We start from the raw sequence: 14,996 nt of genomic DNA, 5'->3' as shown, positions 1-14,996 counted from the left end.
GCCCCTGTTTTCGTCGCGACGATTGCATTCATGAGGCTGACGTAACGCGCAGCTTTTGCCACTGTCGGGCCTGAATCATCCATGCTGTCGCTTTCCGTGTCTTCATCACTGTCGCTAGTCGACGCTTCGGCAACGACAGAGGCAACGATGGCGAAAAGTCGAACCTCATAGCTGACATCTCTTCGCGGTCGCAGTGCTGCTGAGCAACTTCTTCGCATTCCAAATGCCACACACTATAGTCAACAGCTGATCCATGTCGCGGGCCAGGGCCGACTTCTTCATGTCACGTTCTATGGCACGGACGATGTCTAAGTTTTCTTCTATGCTGAGCACCCGGCGTCTTTTTTTTATCCGAGCTTCGACATGACGTGAGTCCTCGCTTGCACGACGCCACAACACTCTCTGCATGGAGGAAGGAAACTGAGGAGAGGCCCTACCTCCTCCGCGCGCTAGGAGAAAAGTGTGGAGGAAATGACGTAGTAGGTTCTCCCGTGTTTTGCAGTTTTTTTTTTATTTCTTTGCTGTAGCGGCCCTGCCTTTCGGGCCACAATGGCGGCTTTGTTATTGTTCTGTGTGCTCACACATTTTGCTCCGTAGGTTTCGTACCGTGCCAAAGGCGCCGTGCGGGCAGGTTTGCGTTGGTCTCCGTGTTTTGTTGCGCTGCGTTACCTGGACCGTGCTCTACCGTATTTTGCTGAGGCCAGGTGGGACAGGAGGAACTAAAGTTCGTGAAATGAACCCGCATGCAACGCTGTACACAATGTACCGCGCCATGGCACTGGCAACGGACGAAAGAATATCCGCGGGAAACTTTGCCCTCTTTGGTGGAATCATGCTAACGTGCTAACGATTGTTTAGTATTGCTGCGGAGCGCGTGGCTCCGAGCAGCACGGTTGCGCAGCGCGGCGTGGTTTTGCGAGATTTAAACAAGAGAGGAGAGCTGGCCCGATAGGCGGAGCAACGCCATGAGCAACGCCAACTTCCAGCTTCACTTTCGCTTCACAAAGAGTGACGTCAGGGCCTCTCCTCAGTTTCCTTCCTCCGTGGCTCTCTGGCACGGCGTCGAAATGATGTTGATGTTGATGTGGCTTCCCGCGCAAACGCACAGGGCGCTTGGAGGCCGTTGTACCAATCTCTGAGGCTTGTTGTTCTGCCCAGCCGCCCGATGGAGACGACGCACTGCTGTGTTTGCGCGACAAAAAGAGAAAATGCTACGTTTTAACCAATGCGTATGCAATAAGCTCGTACAGTTTATGTGGATACAAAATACATTATGCTCAATGGCCGCTGAGTCGGGGAATTGACTTTACTACTTTTAAACTGAAACTACTGTTTAAGCGGGTACAGTTTAACGAGGTTTTACTGTACATGGTTAGAGCCACCACTTCGATGGGTGATGGCATGTTTGTTGACGCAAAAGTTTTGCATAGAGCTTGGGTTGCTGCACTATTTCGGTGAAATAGTTGCTGACACAAACACAAAACCCTGTTTGCGCCTTGCGCATGTGTAGTGGCGCTGAAGCTGTTTTATTTTATGTTTTTCTTGCAGCTGCAACACCTTTGTGGTCCCTATACGAAACCTCCCTAATGTGCGTGGCATGACATGAGTATATTGCATGATGTCATGTTCAGTGCAGGCACGTATACTGATCGGTCTTGTGGTGAGCCTTTGCACACAAGCCGTAACTGTTGCACTGTGTTGCATCCTGGGATAATAAACACTCGTTTGTTGACCATCTGTCAGTGGCACCTTCCATGTGCCGTATCGACAAACACAGCCAAAGCGCTCTTTGTACGGCGCGGTGTCAAGGAGCGTCGCATCCTTTCCAGACCACGCTTGCAGGATAAGCCTCACGAAAACCCATCTCCACTACATATCAACTATATCAGTTAAAATTTGCATGGTACATGATAAGCACACATGCATTGGACCCTGCTCAAAAAGTACTTGCTACTGCGCCAAATTGGCTTTTTGCCTGCACCAGGACCTGCGCCGAAAGGTGAAATGGTGGTTCCACCACTGACTATGTCCTACAGGTGCTTCTGGACAACATAATAGACTATTCTGATTAACTCATACATTTTGAAGATTAATATGCCTGGAACACCTTGTTTTTATCTTGTTTCATGCTCAAAGAAAGCTGAATAATTAATGGCAAGTGCTGTTGGTGTGGGTCACCAGCAGACCCGTGGCCTTTTGCAGTCTGAATGGCCGTTTGCATGCAGTTCTTCTTGAAGTAATGTTAGCCGGAGTTAACTGTTATTGTTAGGCTGACTAGGGTTCCAACCTGCTGCTCATACCAGTCCATAGAGAAATACAGTCGAACCTCAATATATTGAACAGTGCAGTGATTGCAAAATAATTTGATATAGCCAGAATTCAATGTATAAAAGCACGTAAAGAATGTGTAAAAAAATTCTGCAAATTCTGCAGAAGCACACGTTTAGTTGCGCCGCACCGACTTCACCAGCTGTAAGCACGCTGTCGATTGCGCCGCACACAATCAGCCAGGCTGCGCCGACTTCGTCAGCTGCACGAAGTCAGTGCAGTGGAACCGAATGCGCGCTTTGAACAACAATCCCTGATCGCGCCCCAATTGTGGCGCAGTAAATACTCACTTGAAGCTTCACACAAAGTATATATTTATTTGGCTAAAAGTACTGCAGCAGTGTAACCTGCTTCTTATTGGCAGCCGCGTGCTTAAACACAGAGTCCTCAACATAGTCTAAACAATCCACAAGCGATGGGCCGGTGCCCTCTAATGCACCGCAGTAGTGGCATAAAAGGGCCAAAGCCAGGCTAAAGCAGCTACAGCCCCAATTTAAGTCGGGAGCAGGGCAACATCCAGCGCTTGCGGGCTCAACCTCGGCAGCGTCTTCATTTGGCCACTAGTTCTGCTGCGATCTCCACGTCTGTAAATCGAAGTATTAAGTGGCTCCTGCCAAGGAGACTGTGAGTGAGCCCAGTAAGTGCGTGCTGTCGCGCGTCTTAGTGGATGCAAACCGCCAGACCTCGCGAGGTGGCGGCAGGCGCAGAGCGCGGCACCAAGCAGGAGTCCGTGCAGCAAATGCAATGCGTCATTGAAATTGTCAAACTAGCCAAGCCACCGCATGCGTACGCCGCTACCTTCAAATGGCGCCCTCGACGCAGCAGTCGGGAACACAAATTGGACCATTGCTATCTTCAAGGGTGTTGTAAGAAAGCTCACTGCCTGTCAACGGAGCGCATGTAATCTGGGGTGGTGGTGGATATACGCAATAATTTTATATAGTCATGTTCGATATCTCGAGGTTCGACTGTAGCATGTTGTGTAAGCATGCATTTTACCATGTAGCTTTGCATATACATGGTTTGTTGAGTATAAGCCTTCCAGGGTGTCTACCAACTGGGAATTCTCAAGGATATTGAATAGTCTCGAAATACTCCAGGAAAACTCAGAGAATTTGTGCTTCTATCAGGGAAAATGATCAAATTTTATTGAAAGGGAGCGAAAGTCGCGGTAATGGTGGCACGAGTAACAGAGAGGAATCGTAACGAATCGTTTTTTGACGCTGTGCCGTCAGCTGGAGTTGCCAGTGCGCAGTCAATGAACGATTTTCCGGACACCTGATAATTCGGACTGCTTCGCGGCACCACCACGTACCCGATAGAGCCAGTGTTTAAGAACGTCTGAAATTTCGGGCGCAAGAACCCTTCGCAGACCAATTTTCCTGACTTTTTGCCGTGACCGCAGGTCCGAAACGGCAATCAAAGCCACCACCGCCATCATTTTGATTACCTTGCCGCATCGAACCGGCGCTCTCGCACGCAGTCCCTCTGGCAGTAGCAGCCAACACAGCAGCAACGCTAGGTCTAGCAATGGCACTGACTCCACCTTCGTGGTCCTCGCGATTGGCTTCGAAGCTCGGAAAGCTCGGCGCGTTGCATAATGTTGGTTTCCGAAAGTCAGCTTCGCCTCAATGCAGAAATGTTACGCGGTGAAGCTTAACAAGCGTGGGAAGGGACAATTGTCAAGAGACACATTCGATGAGAGCAACATTGTGGGCAAGTTAGGAATCCATTACTCAAGTATTATTGCGCAACAAAAAAGACATGGGCATAGGAGAAGAACACACACCAAATGCAAGCTTTCAACTGCGGAGTTGAAAGCTTGCGCTTGGTGTGTTCTTCTCCTCTTACGTCTGCGTCTTTTTTGTTGCACCATAATGCTTGAGTATGTATTCCTTAATTATGTGCGCATGCACTCGCCGTGTACTGGCTGGCCCTTCAGAGCTTTTTCAGATGTGCCTGTGGCGATTTGAGCCGTTAAAGGGACACTAAAGGTTATTTTTAAGTCAACATTGACTGTTGAAATACCATCCCAGAAACCTCGAAACGCTTGTTTCATGCGAAGAAGCGACTTATCTTAAGAGAAAATACATTCTGAAGTGTCTGCGTACCTCTAGTGCAGTTCAAATCGCCCGCCCTCCGATCGAGGAGTGGTGACGCCATGGTCTCATAGTGACGTTGTGCTGTTGGTGAGTAAAACGGCGCCCGCAGACGGCGCTGCGGCTTTTCTGCGCAAAACGCAAACACGCGGCCAGAAACAGAGCAAAGACAGAGCCGACAGCAGTGCAAAGGCTGAACTATGGTGGCTAGCGGTAGGGAAAGTGCATGACAATAAGCTGCTTCTTTATTTTATAACGCCAACTTTGATGCTCGTTGCAATGGACGACCCTGACAGCGACACATTAGCTCGCGATGCTGGGCTCGACATCGGCGATTTAAGCACTGATGAATGCAACCTGCTGCTGAGGACTCATGCTGCTGGCGTCATTGCGTAGTACTACAACGGCAACTTATGTCATGGCTGTGCATATTCAGACATTTGTAGCTTTTCCTTCGTGAAAACCAAATGCCGCACTTACCGCCCCATCTTTGACCTGCAGTTGTTCTTGCGCTTCGAAGAATGCAGGCAAGACCGACGGAACAGTGCTACGGAAAGGCATTGCTTTGAAAAGCACTCCACATAACTTCAGTAAGTCGGCGTTGAACTCGTAAGCCTCTGAACGAAAGTGCAGCGAGCACACTATGTGATTTTTCGACTCTTTGCCAACATGCTATGGCAGAGGTATGGCACTTCACCACTTTGAACGGAGAGGTTCACTCATCAGCACACAGTGATAAGTAACATTGGATTTGCCGCTGCAACTGCCCTTGGCCAAGTTCCGCGGACCGTTCGCGCATCCCACGACATCACATGGACGTGGCATTCTTACTGTTTGTTCCTAATGCAAGTTTCGCGAGCCAGCAGAACCAGCACAGCATGACTCGATAACGAGACAACTGAAACTCCAAAGTGCTGTGGCGCAGAGTCGAGCAAAAACGAAACCTTTCAACGACCCATACTATACTAAAGGGTAACACGTCAAAATGTTATTTTTTCCTTAGAATCGAACAGAAGTAGACAAGTAGTATTTTCTTCCGTCCTATAACCTAATGAAATTATTTTTTTAATACAATTAGTTGAGTATTAGTGACATAAATTATGATGAGGAGTGCCTTCATCATCAGGCTAGTACCGGAATGTCGCTGAGGGGTCTCAAATCATGTCATGCATTTACCTCAATTTCTCGGTTACTAAAGCTCTGTTCGTGATTATATTGACGCCTTAGACGTTCCACAGCATTACTTAATCCCTTTAACTTGACTTCATAGTAGCCTGTAGTGTCCCTTTAAGGACAGTAAAAGACATGCATACATTTTTTTCGAAACTGACCGATTTTTCTGACGTTTTCACGGCCCCTAGGAGGTCTGAAAAATCGGATGTTGACTGTACAATTACGAGGATGCTTCAAATGGTATGTGGGGCAAACGCGCTGCAGAAGGACAACGACAACAGAAATTACCTATGCATCGAGAAATACAGAAAAATGGAAGCGTGCCGCCGCTTCTTTGAAGGAGCTTGAGCTCAAAAAACAAAGTGTTGGCTGACGTTGCGATGCAGGTGTCCCTCATAGAAACCAAAATAAACTCTTCAACGCAGTGAAATGCAACACTGAGGCATTGTGTGGTGCCTGAGAGTATATCAGGACATTTGAGTTTGGCAATTACCAGCTATTGAGACAGAATCTCACTAGTGACAAAGTTTGGGCGTCATACCTATCAGCTTGCTATCAGTTGATAGAAATAGCTCATATTCTAAAAGACTGCTTCTGTATGCATCTCCTTTTTATTCGTATTTGAAAATGTTCAACTCGATTTGCAATGGGTTTTACAATATTTTTCGAAGATATTTTATTTGCTGTGCATTTTACTAACCCCTCGCTTCTTTTTCTTTATGAATAAAATAAACACTACTCCTTACTATTCAAACTGGATTAAGTCACTATTCGAACATGATTAAGTCATCTTTATTTTTGAACATGCTTACTAGGGAGTGGCAGCATCGGGCAACATGGTGTCAGCCTGTCTTGACATAATGCAAAGTTCTATGTCACTCAGGAAATTTTGCAAGGGCACTCAACGAAAACCTGGAAAACTCTGGGAATTTGGAATTGCCAACTTGGTAGACACCCTGGCCTTCAAATGTGCTGTGCTAGGTTCCTCCTGACACAATTTAAGTGCAGAGGAATGTGTGCCTGTCTCGTATCTTTGTCTTTACATGCTGTTGTGTTCATTGGAACACTTTCTTTATTAGGAGTAAATTTGCTCATTTTTGTTTAGAACATCTTGCATGACATGAAAAAAAAACAAATTACCATAAGGACTATTTTCACATTAAACACATGTTTTCACAGATTCTTCAGGCTACAGACCCATGTCATTTTGTTTAATACTGCTAGAGCCACACTACACTCATGGACAGGTCATCATTTTCACTGCACCACAAGCTGAAATTCATGGACATTTTCCATATTTTAGCATTGCTGAAGTGGCACACTTGTCATGGGTACTTATTTACCATTGTAAAGCAGGGGTACCAAAACATAACAGATCTTTAAAACGTTTTCTTAGTTTTATCATCGTAGCATTTCATTTCTACTATAAAAAATCAAAGTCCCAGTCAACCTAGAACAGCCCTTTCCTCACTTATCACAATACATGTGCAGGCATATGGAGGTGCCTATGATGTGATGAGCTCCAAGCATCTCAGGGGAGACACCAATTATGCTTGGCCCACGGCTGAAGTTGCTGTCATGGGAGCCAAAGGTGCCGTTGCAATCCTGTATCGAGGCAAAAAGGATGTGGTGCAGTACGAAGAAGAGTACATCCGCAAGTTTGGCAACCCTTTCCCGGCTGCCATCCGAGGTGGGTAATGAGTTGGTAACCATCGATTGGACCTACCGATTCCTGTAGTGACTTTGTAAGGTACTGCAGTTGAAAACCTCACACATAATGAATATGCATTCAAATTGGCCTCCTTCACTCAACCGCTAGTACACTCTAAACAAAGTTTGATTCCATTGCATCTACCTTGAGCAGCATGTCAAGCTATTCCATAGAAGTTTTGTAATCGCAAAATAAGTTTTCAAAATACCCCGGCACTGTCCTTAGAATTGTGGCTTCCTGTTGGCTGTAAATATTGAACAGTGAAGAAAAACTCTGGGGTAGTTAAAGGCAGACAAAAAAAAAAAAAGATCTTTGAGACTTATTTACAAGCTGTTTATGCTCAGCAAAAAAAAAAAAAAATTTTGCAGGCTTTGTTGATGACATCATTGAGCCACACATGACTCGCAAGAAGATTTGCAAAGACCTAGACCTGTTGCAGACCAAGAAACTGAAGAACCCCAAGAAGAAGCATGGAAACATTCCTCTATGATTCCATTTGCAACATTCTTTGTTGCTAGCCACCAGACATTTTTCAAGCATATTCCATTGTGTCCATGGTGTGAGGAGTGTATCTGCGGCTTTCCAGTGCGTGTGTGCGTTTCAGGTTGTACAGTGTTGACATCGTGGGTTGTCTTTCTGCTGAGATATTGTGGAAAGCATGCAAATGAAGCACAATGTGCAACAATAACAAGTCATGAAAAGCTGATGTGATTAAGTCTATTTTTGAAATGTCACATATTGCATATTGCTAATTCTGGGATGTGTATATGTGTGGCTCTTACTCTTTTTCTGATGCCGCTGAGTTGTTTTCTATGTTAACTTTACAGTTGTGCACTCTCTTCCAGGCTTGTTCTGAGTGCAAAAGAGGAAAGCAAGAAGCTTGCTTTTTTATTTGTTTTGCATCATCTTGAGAACTTAGTGTTGTCTTTCAAGCTTGTCATCTGCACCATTGGGGGGAAAAAGCTTGATTTCACTGAGGGTTGCATTTACTGCAAAGAAGACTCAGGTTCCCGAGGTACACTGGCGTATACTTTTGTTGTCTCACTGTAGTCATGTCATTTGTGCTTTTTTTGAGCATTTTATGTGCTGACTGCTGTTCACGACACCATTGTTGTTATGTGGCACTTTGCATTTGCAAGGTCCAAGCCCAAGGCTTGAAGAGTAACTGAGTGAGATTTACACTTGTTAATTTTCTTTTTCCGAGGGAACATTTAAAGGGTTGCACGTCATGTTCCATGAAACATGTCTCAAGAACTGCAGTGTGAAATCTGTGCACAAAGTGAACATAACACAAATGCTTTACCCTACTCTTTTTATTAATTATGTTTTTTTTTTTTTTTGCACCTGTCTTGCACTGCTCTATTTTTTTGTAGCTAGTGAATCTCGCTGGTGCTTTGTGTAACCCAGCGATTGCATTTTGTACCTCCACTATTCCTGCTATTCATGCATGTTTTAAGAAACAATGATGGTGCATGTACTGCACCCTTTTTTCTTTATTTCACAATTTTTCTTTTTTCAGAACTTTCACAATTTTTTTTCCTTATAATTTGCCCATACATGCTGCTTGCTATGTGCATTTTTACTCAATGTGCTCCCACTTTTGCCCAGTGCTGTTTCGATTGTATTTTGCCATACATAACCATAACAGAATTTAATAGAGGTAAATGCCTTTTGTACTATCTAGAGTTTCTGTGCGATTAGTTATGCTAAACATAATTATTTGCCATGAATCTTGAGATTACTGGAATGCCCAGAATGTTTTTTTTTTTCTTGTTGAAATTTTGCTTTTTCAGTGCAATGAATGGCAGAGTCCTTAAGAAAATTTACCTGATATCTGATTTGCTGTTGCTTAGTGGATTTGTGAGTCACTGGTGTAATGAGACTGCATATAAGTCAATTCTTTAATTAAATGGAGGCCTTTTTATTGTATTCATGTTGCTTTGCTTTACCTTAGAGTGTCTATGCTCATTCCTCACTGGTTTTATATTCTAATGAATGCTTGGAAAATATTATTTTATTTCCCTGTTCCTAGCAAATACTTTGTCATTTGTTGCAACAGGTGAATGTGTCAAAAGAAGTCATTACAAACCTTCTTGTGCATTTCTTCTATGTTTTGCTTTACTTTTGTGTCATCATCCTTTTCTAACTTGAATTTGTCTCTGAGCCTGAATGGTTCCCAACACCACCTTTATGAGTGTCTTTATTTTTGCTTTTCACAGAGTACCCACAAATGTAGCGGAGAAATTGCACAGTCGCATATCGTAGACACAAGTATGTTTTATTGCAACTGGTTGAAGAGCTCACCAGATTTTGAACCTTTAAGTTATTGACGTAATAGCCATGGTGATGGGAATGAGCAAGTTGTAGGCAATGTACAGGAACACCTGAATAGGTTGTTCTGACATACTAACCCTTGCATACTAATTTATTATGGGTAAGCAAAGTAAGCCCCCTGAAATGAAAAAAAAAATGCTGCCACTAGCAGCCATAGTCATCCTCCTCGGCCGCCTTTTATATATGGCGCTCTCTGGCACATGTCTCGTGCTTCATGCTGCGAGGTCAGAAGAAGAAAAAAAGTTCTATTCAGATCCTGTTATTGGTCCAAACAGTTCTCCGGCCTTTTGCTCGCTGACTTGGACATTGTTGTAGTGAACCTGACCTTGGTTGCTATAACGTGGTGACTCGGACGTGATTGTACAGCGAGCACAATGTCATGGACGAGGCCACGAACGAGAAACTGATGACCAGCGCAGAGGGCCTCGTCACAGTGCAGATTCATCCACCGGCCTTTTGGCCTCAAAATCCTGCAGCCTGGTTTACTTGGGTAGAGGCCATCTTTGACCTTTGGCGTATTACCTCGTAGCACACGAGGTTCCTCCATGCTACCTCAGCACTCCCTACAGAGGTGGTTGAGGAATTCTAAGACGTTGTGGATGCACCCCATGACACAGGCACCTCCTTCGCACAGGCACCTCCAGCAGCTTCTCAGCGAAAAGGATTTCGGCGACCATCAACCGTCGGAGCTTCTACGTCGTATGTGGCGGCACCTCAAGGACTAAGCTGGACGCAAACAACCCACTCTGGTGTTAACAGCGCAAAACGTAGACGAGACACGAGACAAGAGGCCGACACCACGAGCGCTGCACAAACGAAAGACGCACATACGAATATAGGGCAGACTTCAAGATGCATAAACGAAAGACTAACGGAACATAAACTTAGCGTCGAGCAGGCTAACAGGAATCTAGGTATTCATGTCAGGGATTGCCCCTCTAAAGTTTGCACTGCAGAATTCAGACGCTGTGAAGTGCTGAAGAAACACAATGACCAGCTGGTCCAGGAGATAATTGAGGCAGCCGAGATCACCAGACTTCGTGATCAATGTGTTAGCACGCCGTCCTTGTTACTGACAAAAAAAGAACTTGAGCTTTTCCACGTACAATCACTATCTTGCAGCGCTTGTGGTGTCGTCCGCTCGCCTCGTGTCTCGTCTACATTTTGCGCTGTTAACTCCAGGATGGAAAACCAACAAGCCCAAGCTGCTATTCAAACAATCCACTGCTGCGTGAACTGTTCCGTCAGTGCCTGCCTCAGAATCTGGTAATCGCCTGGCAATCTTGCAGGCAACCCTGTGTCAGCGCCAAAAGATGACATTGAAGTGTACGGTGCCCTGTGTCTGCCTTTTGAACGTCGCTATTATAAATGACAAACCTTCAGCATACTAGAAATCGTGGCTTGAGTGATACTGTGTACAATAGGAATAACTCGGAAGCAATATTTTTTCTAACTTGTTTGGGCAGCAACTAGCCTATGTAATGCCGTCTTGTACGAAGGGTTGGGGGCGAGAGACCACATTTTCTTAAGTTTTGACTGGTTGCCTGAATGATCTCATTCTGTTACAACTTGCCCGGATAACGGCTTTGGCTTTTCGCTCAATATCACTTGAAGGTCGCCGACAACAGGGGCTCAAAGCATTTCATGCTTAAAAGCGTTTCTGCATTTTACATGTATTTTAATAGGCGGCATCGGAGTTAGGCCCAAGCTAAAGCTTCCTCTTAACAGGATGCTTTAGCTCGAGCCCAACTCTGACGCAGCCTATTCAAATACATGTAAAATGTAGAAACGCTTTTCTGAGATAATCCCTGGACCGATCTTAATGAAGTTTGTTGCATTTGAGAGAGAAAGGTAAATTCTAGTGACTTCTGGAAGCAGAATTTCTATTTAGGGTCTGAATTCTGTTGACAAATTTTCAATAATCCGAAAAATATAGAAGCACAAAGTTTACAAATTAATAGCTCTGCATCAAGAACAGATATCGCGGTTCTGTAAAGGGCATCCGTTAGATGATTAAAAGCAGACAAATTCAATGTCAGTTTGTTCTTACATGAATTCGCTATGTTGTGTACAAGGGTTCTGGAAAAGCTCTATTTCCATATTACTAAATTCTTTTAGATAGGTGTGTAAAATATCAATTTTGTCTGCTTTAGATGTACTGTTAGATGCAATTCAAATAATTGTGATATATTGTTTTATTGCTTAGAGTAGTAAACTTGACAGTTTCGTTTTCTGAAAATTTGCTATTTTTGCCAAATTTTTACTATATTGACGACCTAAATAAAAAATTAGAAACCAGCAGTCGCTGTTTTTCATTTAAATGCAACAAACCTCGTCAAATTTGGTGCAGGGGTTGCTGAGAAAAACGATTTCTCCTTTTACATATATTGAGATAGGAGCACCCGAGCTTAAGCTTCCTCTTAATTTGTCTCGCTTAATGAGGTCAAGGGAAGAATACTGGTCTGTGTAATACACGATAGAACCTTTTCCCAATTCATAAGGGCACATTTTTCTGACTGATGGTGGCATCAGTCATTTAAATTAAAATGGTACGCTATACTCGCGAACAACGTTTTTTGTGGCGAAAGGGAAAGTGAGGAGGCAAAGCCAGCACAAGAGCGCTCCTGAAAGATGGCCCGCATTCTCATTCGCATTAGAGCTGGGGAAGAAAAAGGTAAACATTTACAACAACAGAGTAAGGCAAGAATGACCACTGAGGGTTAAATGTGACTAACTTTTCTGCATTTTTCTTCCACGTCTGGGAAAATTTGAAACCATTGCATGTGGAAGCTAAGCTGATACCAGTACCTGCAGGTGTCTACCAACCGGGAATTCTCGAAGATATTGAATAGTCTGGAAATACTCGGGGAAAACTTCGGGAATTTGTGCTTATATCAGGGAAAATTGGGTGTAATCTGTTTTAAAGAGAACGAAAGTCGCGGTATTGCTGGCTCGAGTAACAGAGAGGAATCGTGAAGGATCTACTTTGACGCCGTATAGTCGGCTGGAGGAGTTGCCAGTGTGCAGTCAACGACCGGCTTTCCGGACGCCCGATAATTCGGGCAGCTTCGCGGCACCATCGCCTACCCCATAGACTGTGTATAGAACATCTGAAATTTCTGACGCCAGAACCCTTAGCCCTCTGACTTTCCGGACTTTTTGCCGTGACCGCAGGTCCGAAATCGCATTAATCAAAGCCACCATCGCCGCCATTTTGGTTACCTCGCCGCCTCGCACCGGCGCTCTCGCACGCACATCCGCTAGCAGCAATAGCCACCACCGCTGCAACGCTAGGCCTAGCTGCTTCGACACCGTGTTATTCATTAAAACAATTCGCCGCTGTCAGCAGTGCCATCCACTCCGCCTTTGTCATCCTGGCAATTGTCATCGAAGCTCGGAAAGCGCGGCGCGTTGCATAATTCCGGTTTCCGAAAGTCAGCTTCGCCTTAGTACAGAAGTTCTACGCGGTGAAGCATAAGTGTGGAAAGGGGCAAATACTGGCAGGCATTCGGAGCTTTTTCGGATGTGCCTTTGGCGATTTGAGTCCAAAAGGGCCCCTCACCAGGCCTGGCCATTTTACGCTGACAAGCGCAGAGCGTGCATTGTGTGATCACAGTCCTGTTTGCAAGGTATTTCATCGCTGCGCACCGCGGAAAGACTTCAAATTTCGAACCGAACGCCGTTCTCCCTTCTCGCGGCCACCGCGCTCCAAGCTGTAGGATGACGTACACGTGCTAGTGCGCCTACGTACATGTGTTTGCACTGTGACGTCGCTCGTTGTGACACGTAACTTAACGAATTATTCAAGGCAACATCTGTTGTTTGTGTAATATGTTGCTTGAATAGACGAATTAAAGCTTAGAGAAATAACACACACAAACCGAATGTGTGCATGTTTTTGTTTTACTTCGTACCGCAGCAAAAGAGGTGCACTTCCGTTTCATCTGCTTGTTCCCACGTCGTGCAGTCACCCGCGCAGACACCGAAAGCGCGGGATCATGCTCTGTGATCCGTTTGTGTCTGCCTCAGTATTCGTGCAGCACTGACTTACATAGCTAGTCAGGTTTCTTCGTACACTATGTGCAAAATCGTGCGCTGCGCGAAAGGAGACAATTAGAACAGCGCGCGCGCAACGCCGTCAGCGCAAGTGCGCAGCGTCACAAAAAGAAGTGGGGGAGGGGGGGAAGCGAGGAGGAAGAAAATGAAGCCGGGGCCTGTGTCGTATGAGTCGCGCGCTCCTCGAGCGCCGGTGGGGGAGAACACGAGTAATTTCGCTTGCAGAGGTTAGACGGGGCGAGTGGAGAGAGTGTCTTGCTTGGCAATGGAGCTCACCTCCTGAAATCATAGGTTGGTGGCACTAAACTATTTCCATCTCGGCTATTAATGAGCCGATTTTAATCTTTTTTTTTTTCGGTGGAACGCTTTTTAGACGACACGTAACAACTTCCAGGGTATAACAAAAATTTGTTATGGGGCCTGGTGAGGGGCCCTTTTTAAGGGCGGTAAAATACATGCCTTCATTTTTTCGAACTGCCCTATTTTCGGACGTTTTCGCGGGAGTACGAGAAATCGGACGTTGACTGTGCAACTGACCAAGAGGATGCTTCAAGTGGTCTGTGGGGCGAACGCGCGGCAGAAGGAAGACGAGAACAGAAAGGACCTACGCATTGAAGAATGAAGGGGAAAGGAAGCGTGCCACTGCTTATTTGAAGGAGCGTGAGTTCACACAAAAAAGATGAAGTGTTGCCTGATGCCGAGATGCAGGGGCCCCTCGTGCAAACAAACTCTTTAAAGCAGTGAAACGCAACACTGAGGTGTTGTGCGCGGGCTGAGAGTATGTGAGAACAGTTGAGGTTTACTTAAAAGCTGTTGTGAGAGAGAATATTACTCGTGAGAAAGTTCTGGCCTCATACGAATCAGCTTGCTGTCAATTGACAGAAATAGCTTATATATTATATTTGCTTCTACATGCATCTACTTTTTATTCGTATTTTAGAATGTTCAAGTCGATTCGCAATGGATTTTACCTTCTTTTTTTTTTTTCGAAAGTATCTTATTTGCTATGCATTTCGCTAACCCCTCCCTTATGTTTTCTTTACACTACTGCTTATTATTAAAACTGGATTAAGTAGTTTTTCTTTGTTCTTAAGATACTTACTAGAGAGTGACACCGTGTCACCCCGCCTTTTAATAAAACAAAGTTCTCTCACTCAGGGAAAACCTGGGAAACTCAGGGAATTAGGAAATGTCAACTTGGTAGACACCCTGTATCTGTTCCAAGAAACCAAAAGTTCTGTCAAACGCTGCTGGACTACTGGCGCAGTAACTTGTGCAGACGGTCAGCCCCCATA

The 14,996-nt window shown here is 45.1% G+C and overlaps 1 protein-coding gene across 1 annotated transcript in view; it reads left to right on the top strand.

The window, feature by feature from the left end:
• Window positions 1–9,420, top strand: part of LOC142572013 (propionyl-CoA carboxylase beta chain, mitochondrial-like) — a 51,511-nt gene extending 42,091 nt beyond the window's left edge. The window contains exons 13-14 of the mRNA XM_075680800.1: window positions 7,092–7,290; window positions 7,680–9,420. Coding sequence (XP_075536915.1) covers window positions 7,092–7,290; window positions 7,680–7,801 — 321 coding nt within the window. The 3' untranslated portion in view covers window positions 7,802–9,420. The remainder of the gene's footprint in view (window positions 1–7,091; window positions 7,291–7,679) is intronic.
• The last annotated feature ends 5,576 nt before the right edge of the window (window positions 9,421–14,996 follow it).

This window comes from Dermacentor variabilis, chromosome 2, assembly GCF_050947875.1.
Source record: "Dermacentor variabilis isolate Ectoservices chromosome 2, ASM5094787v1, whole genome shotgun sequence".
NCBI classification, from domain to species: domain Eukaryota; kingdom Metazoa; phylum Arthropoda; class Arachnida; order Ixodida; family Ixodidae; genus Dermacentor; species Dermacentor variabilis.
Note: the sequence above shows the minus strand (reverse complement) of the source record. Positions and strands in the feature narration are given on the sequence as shown.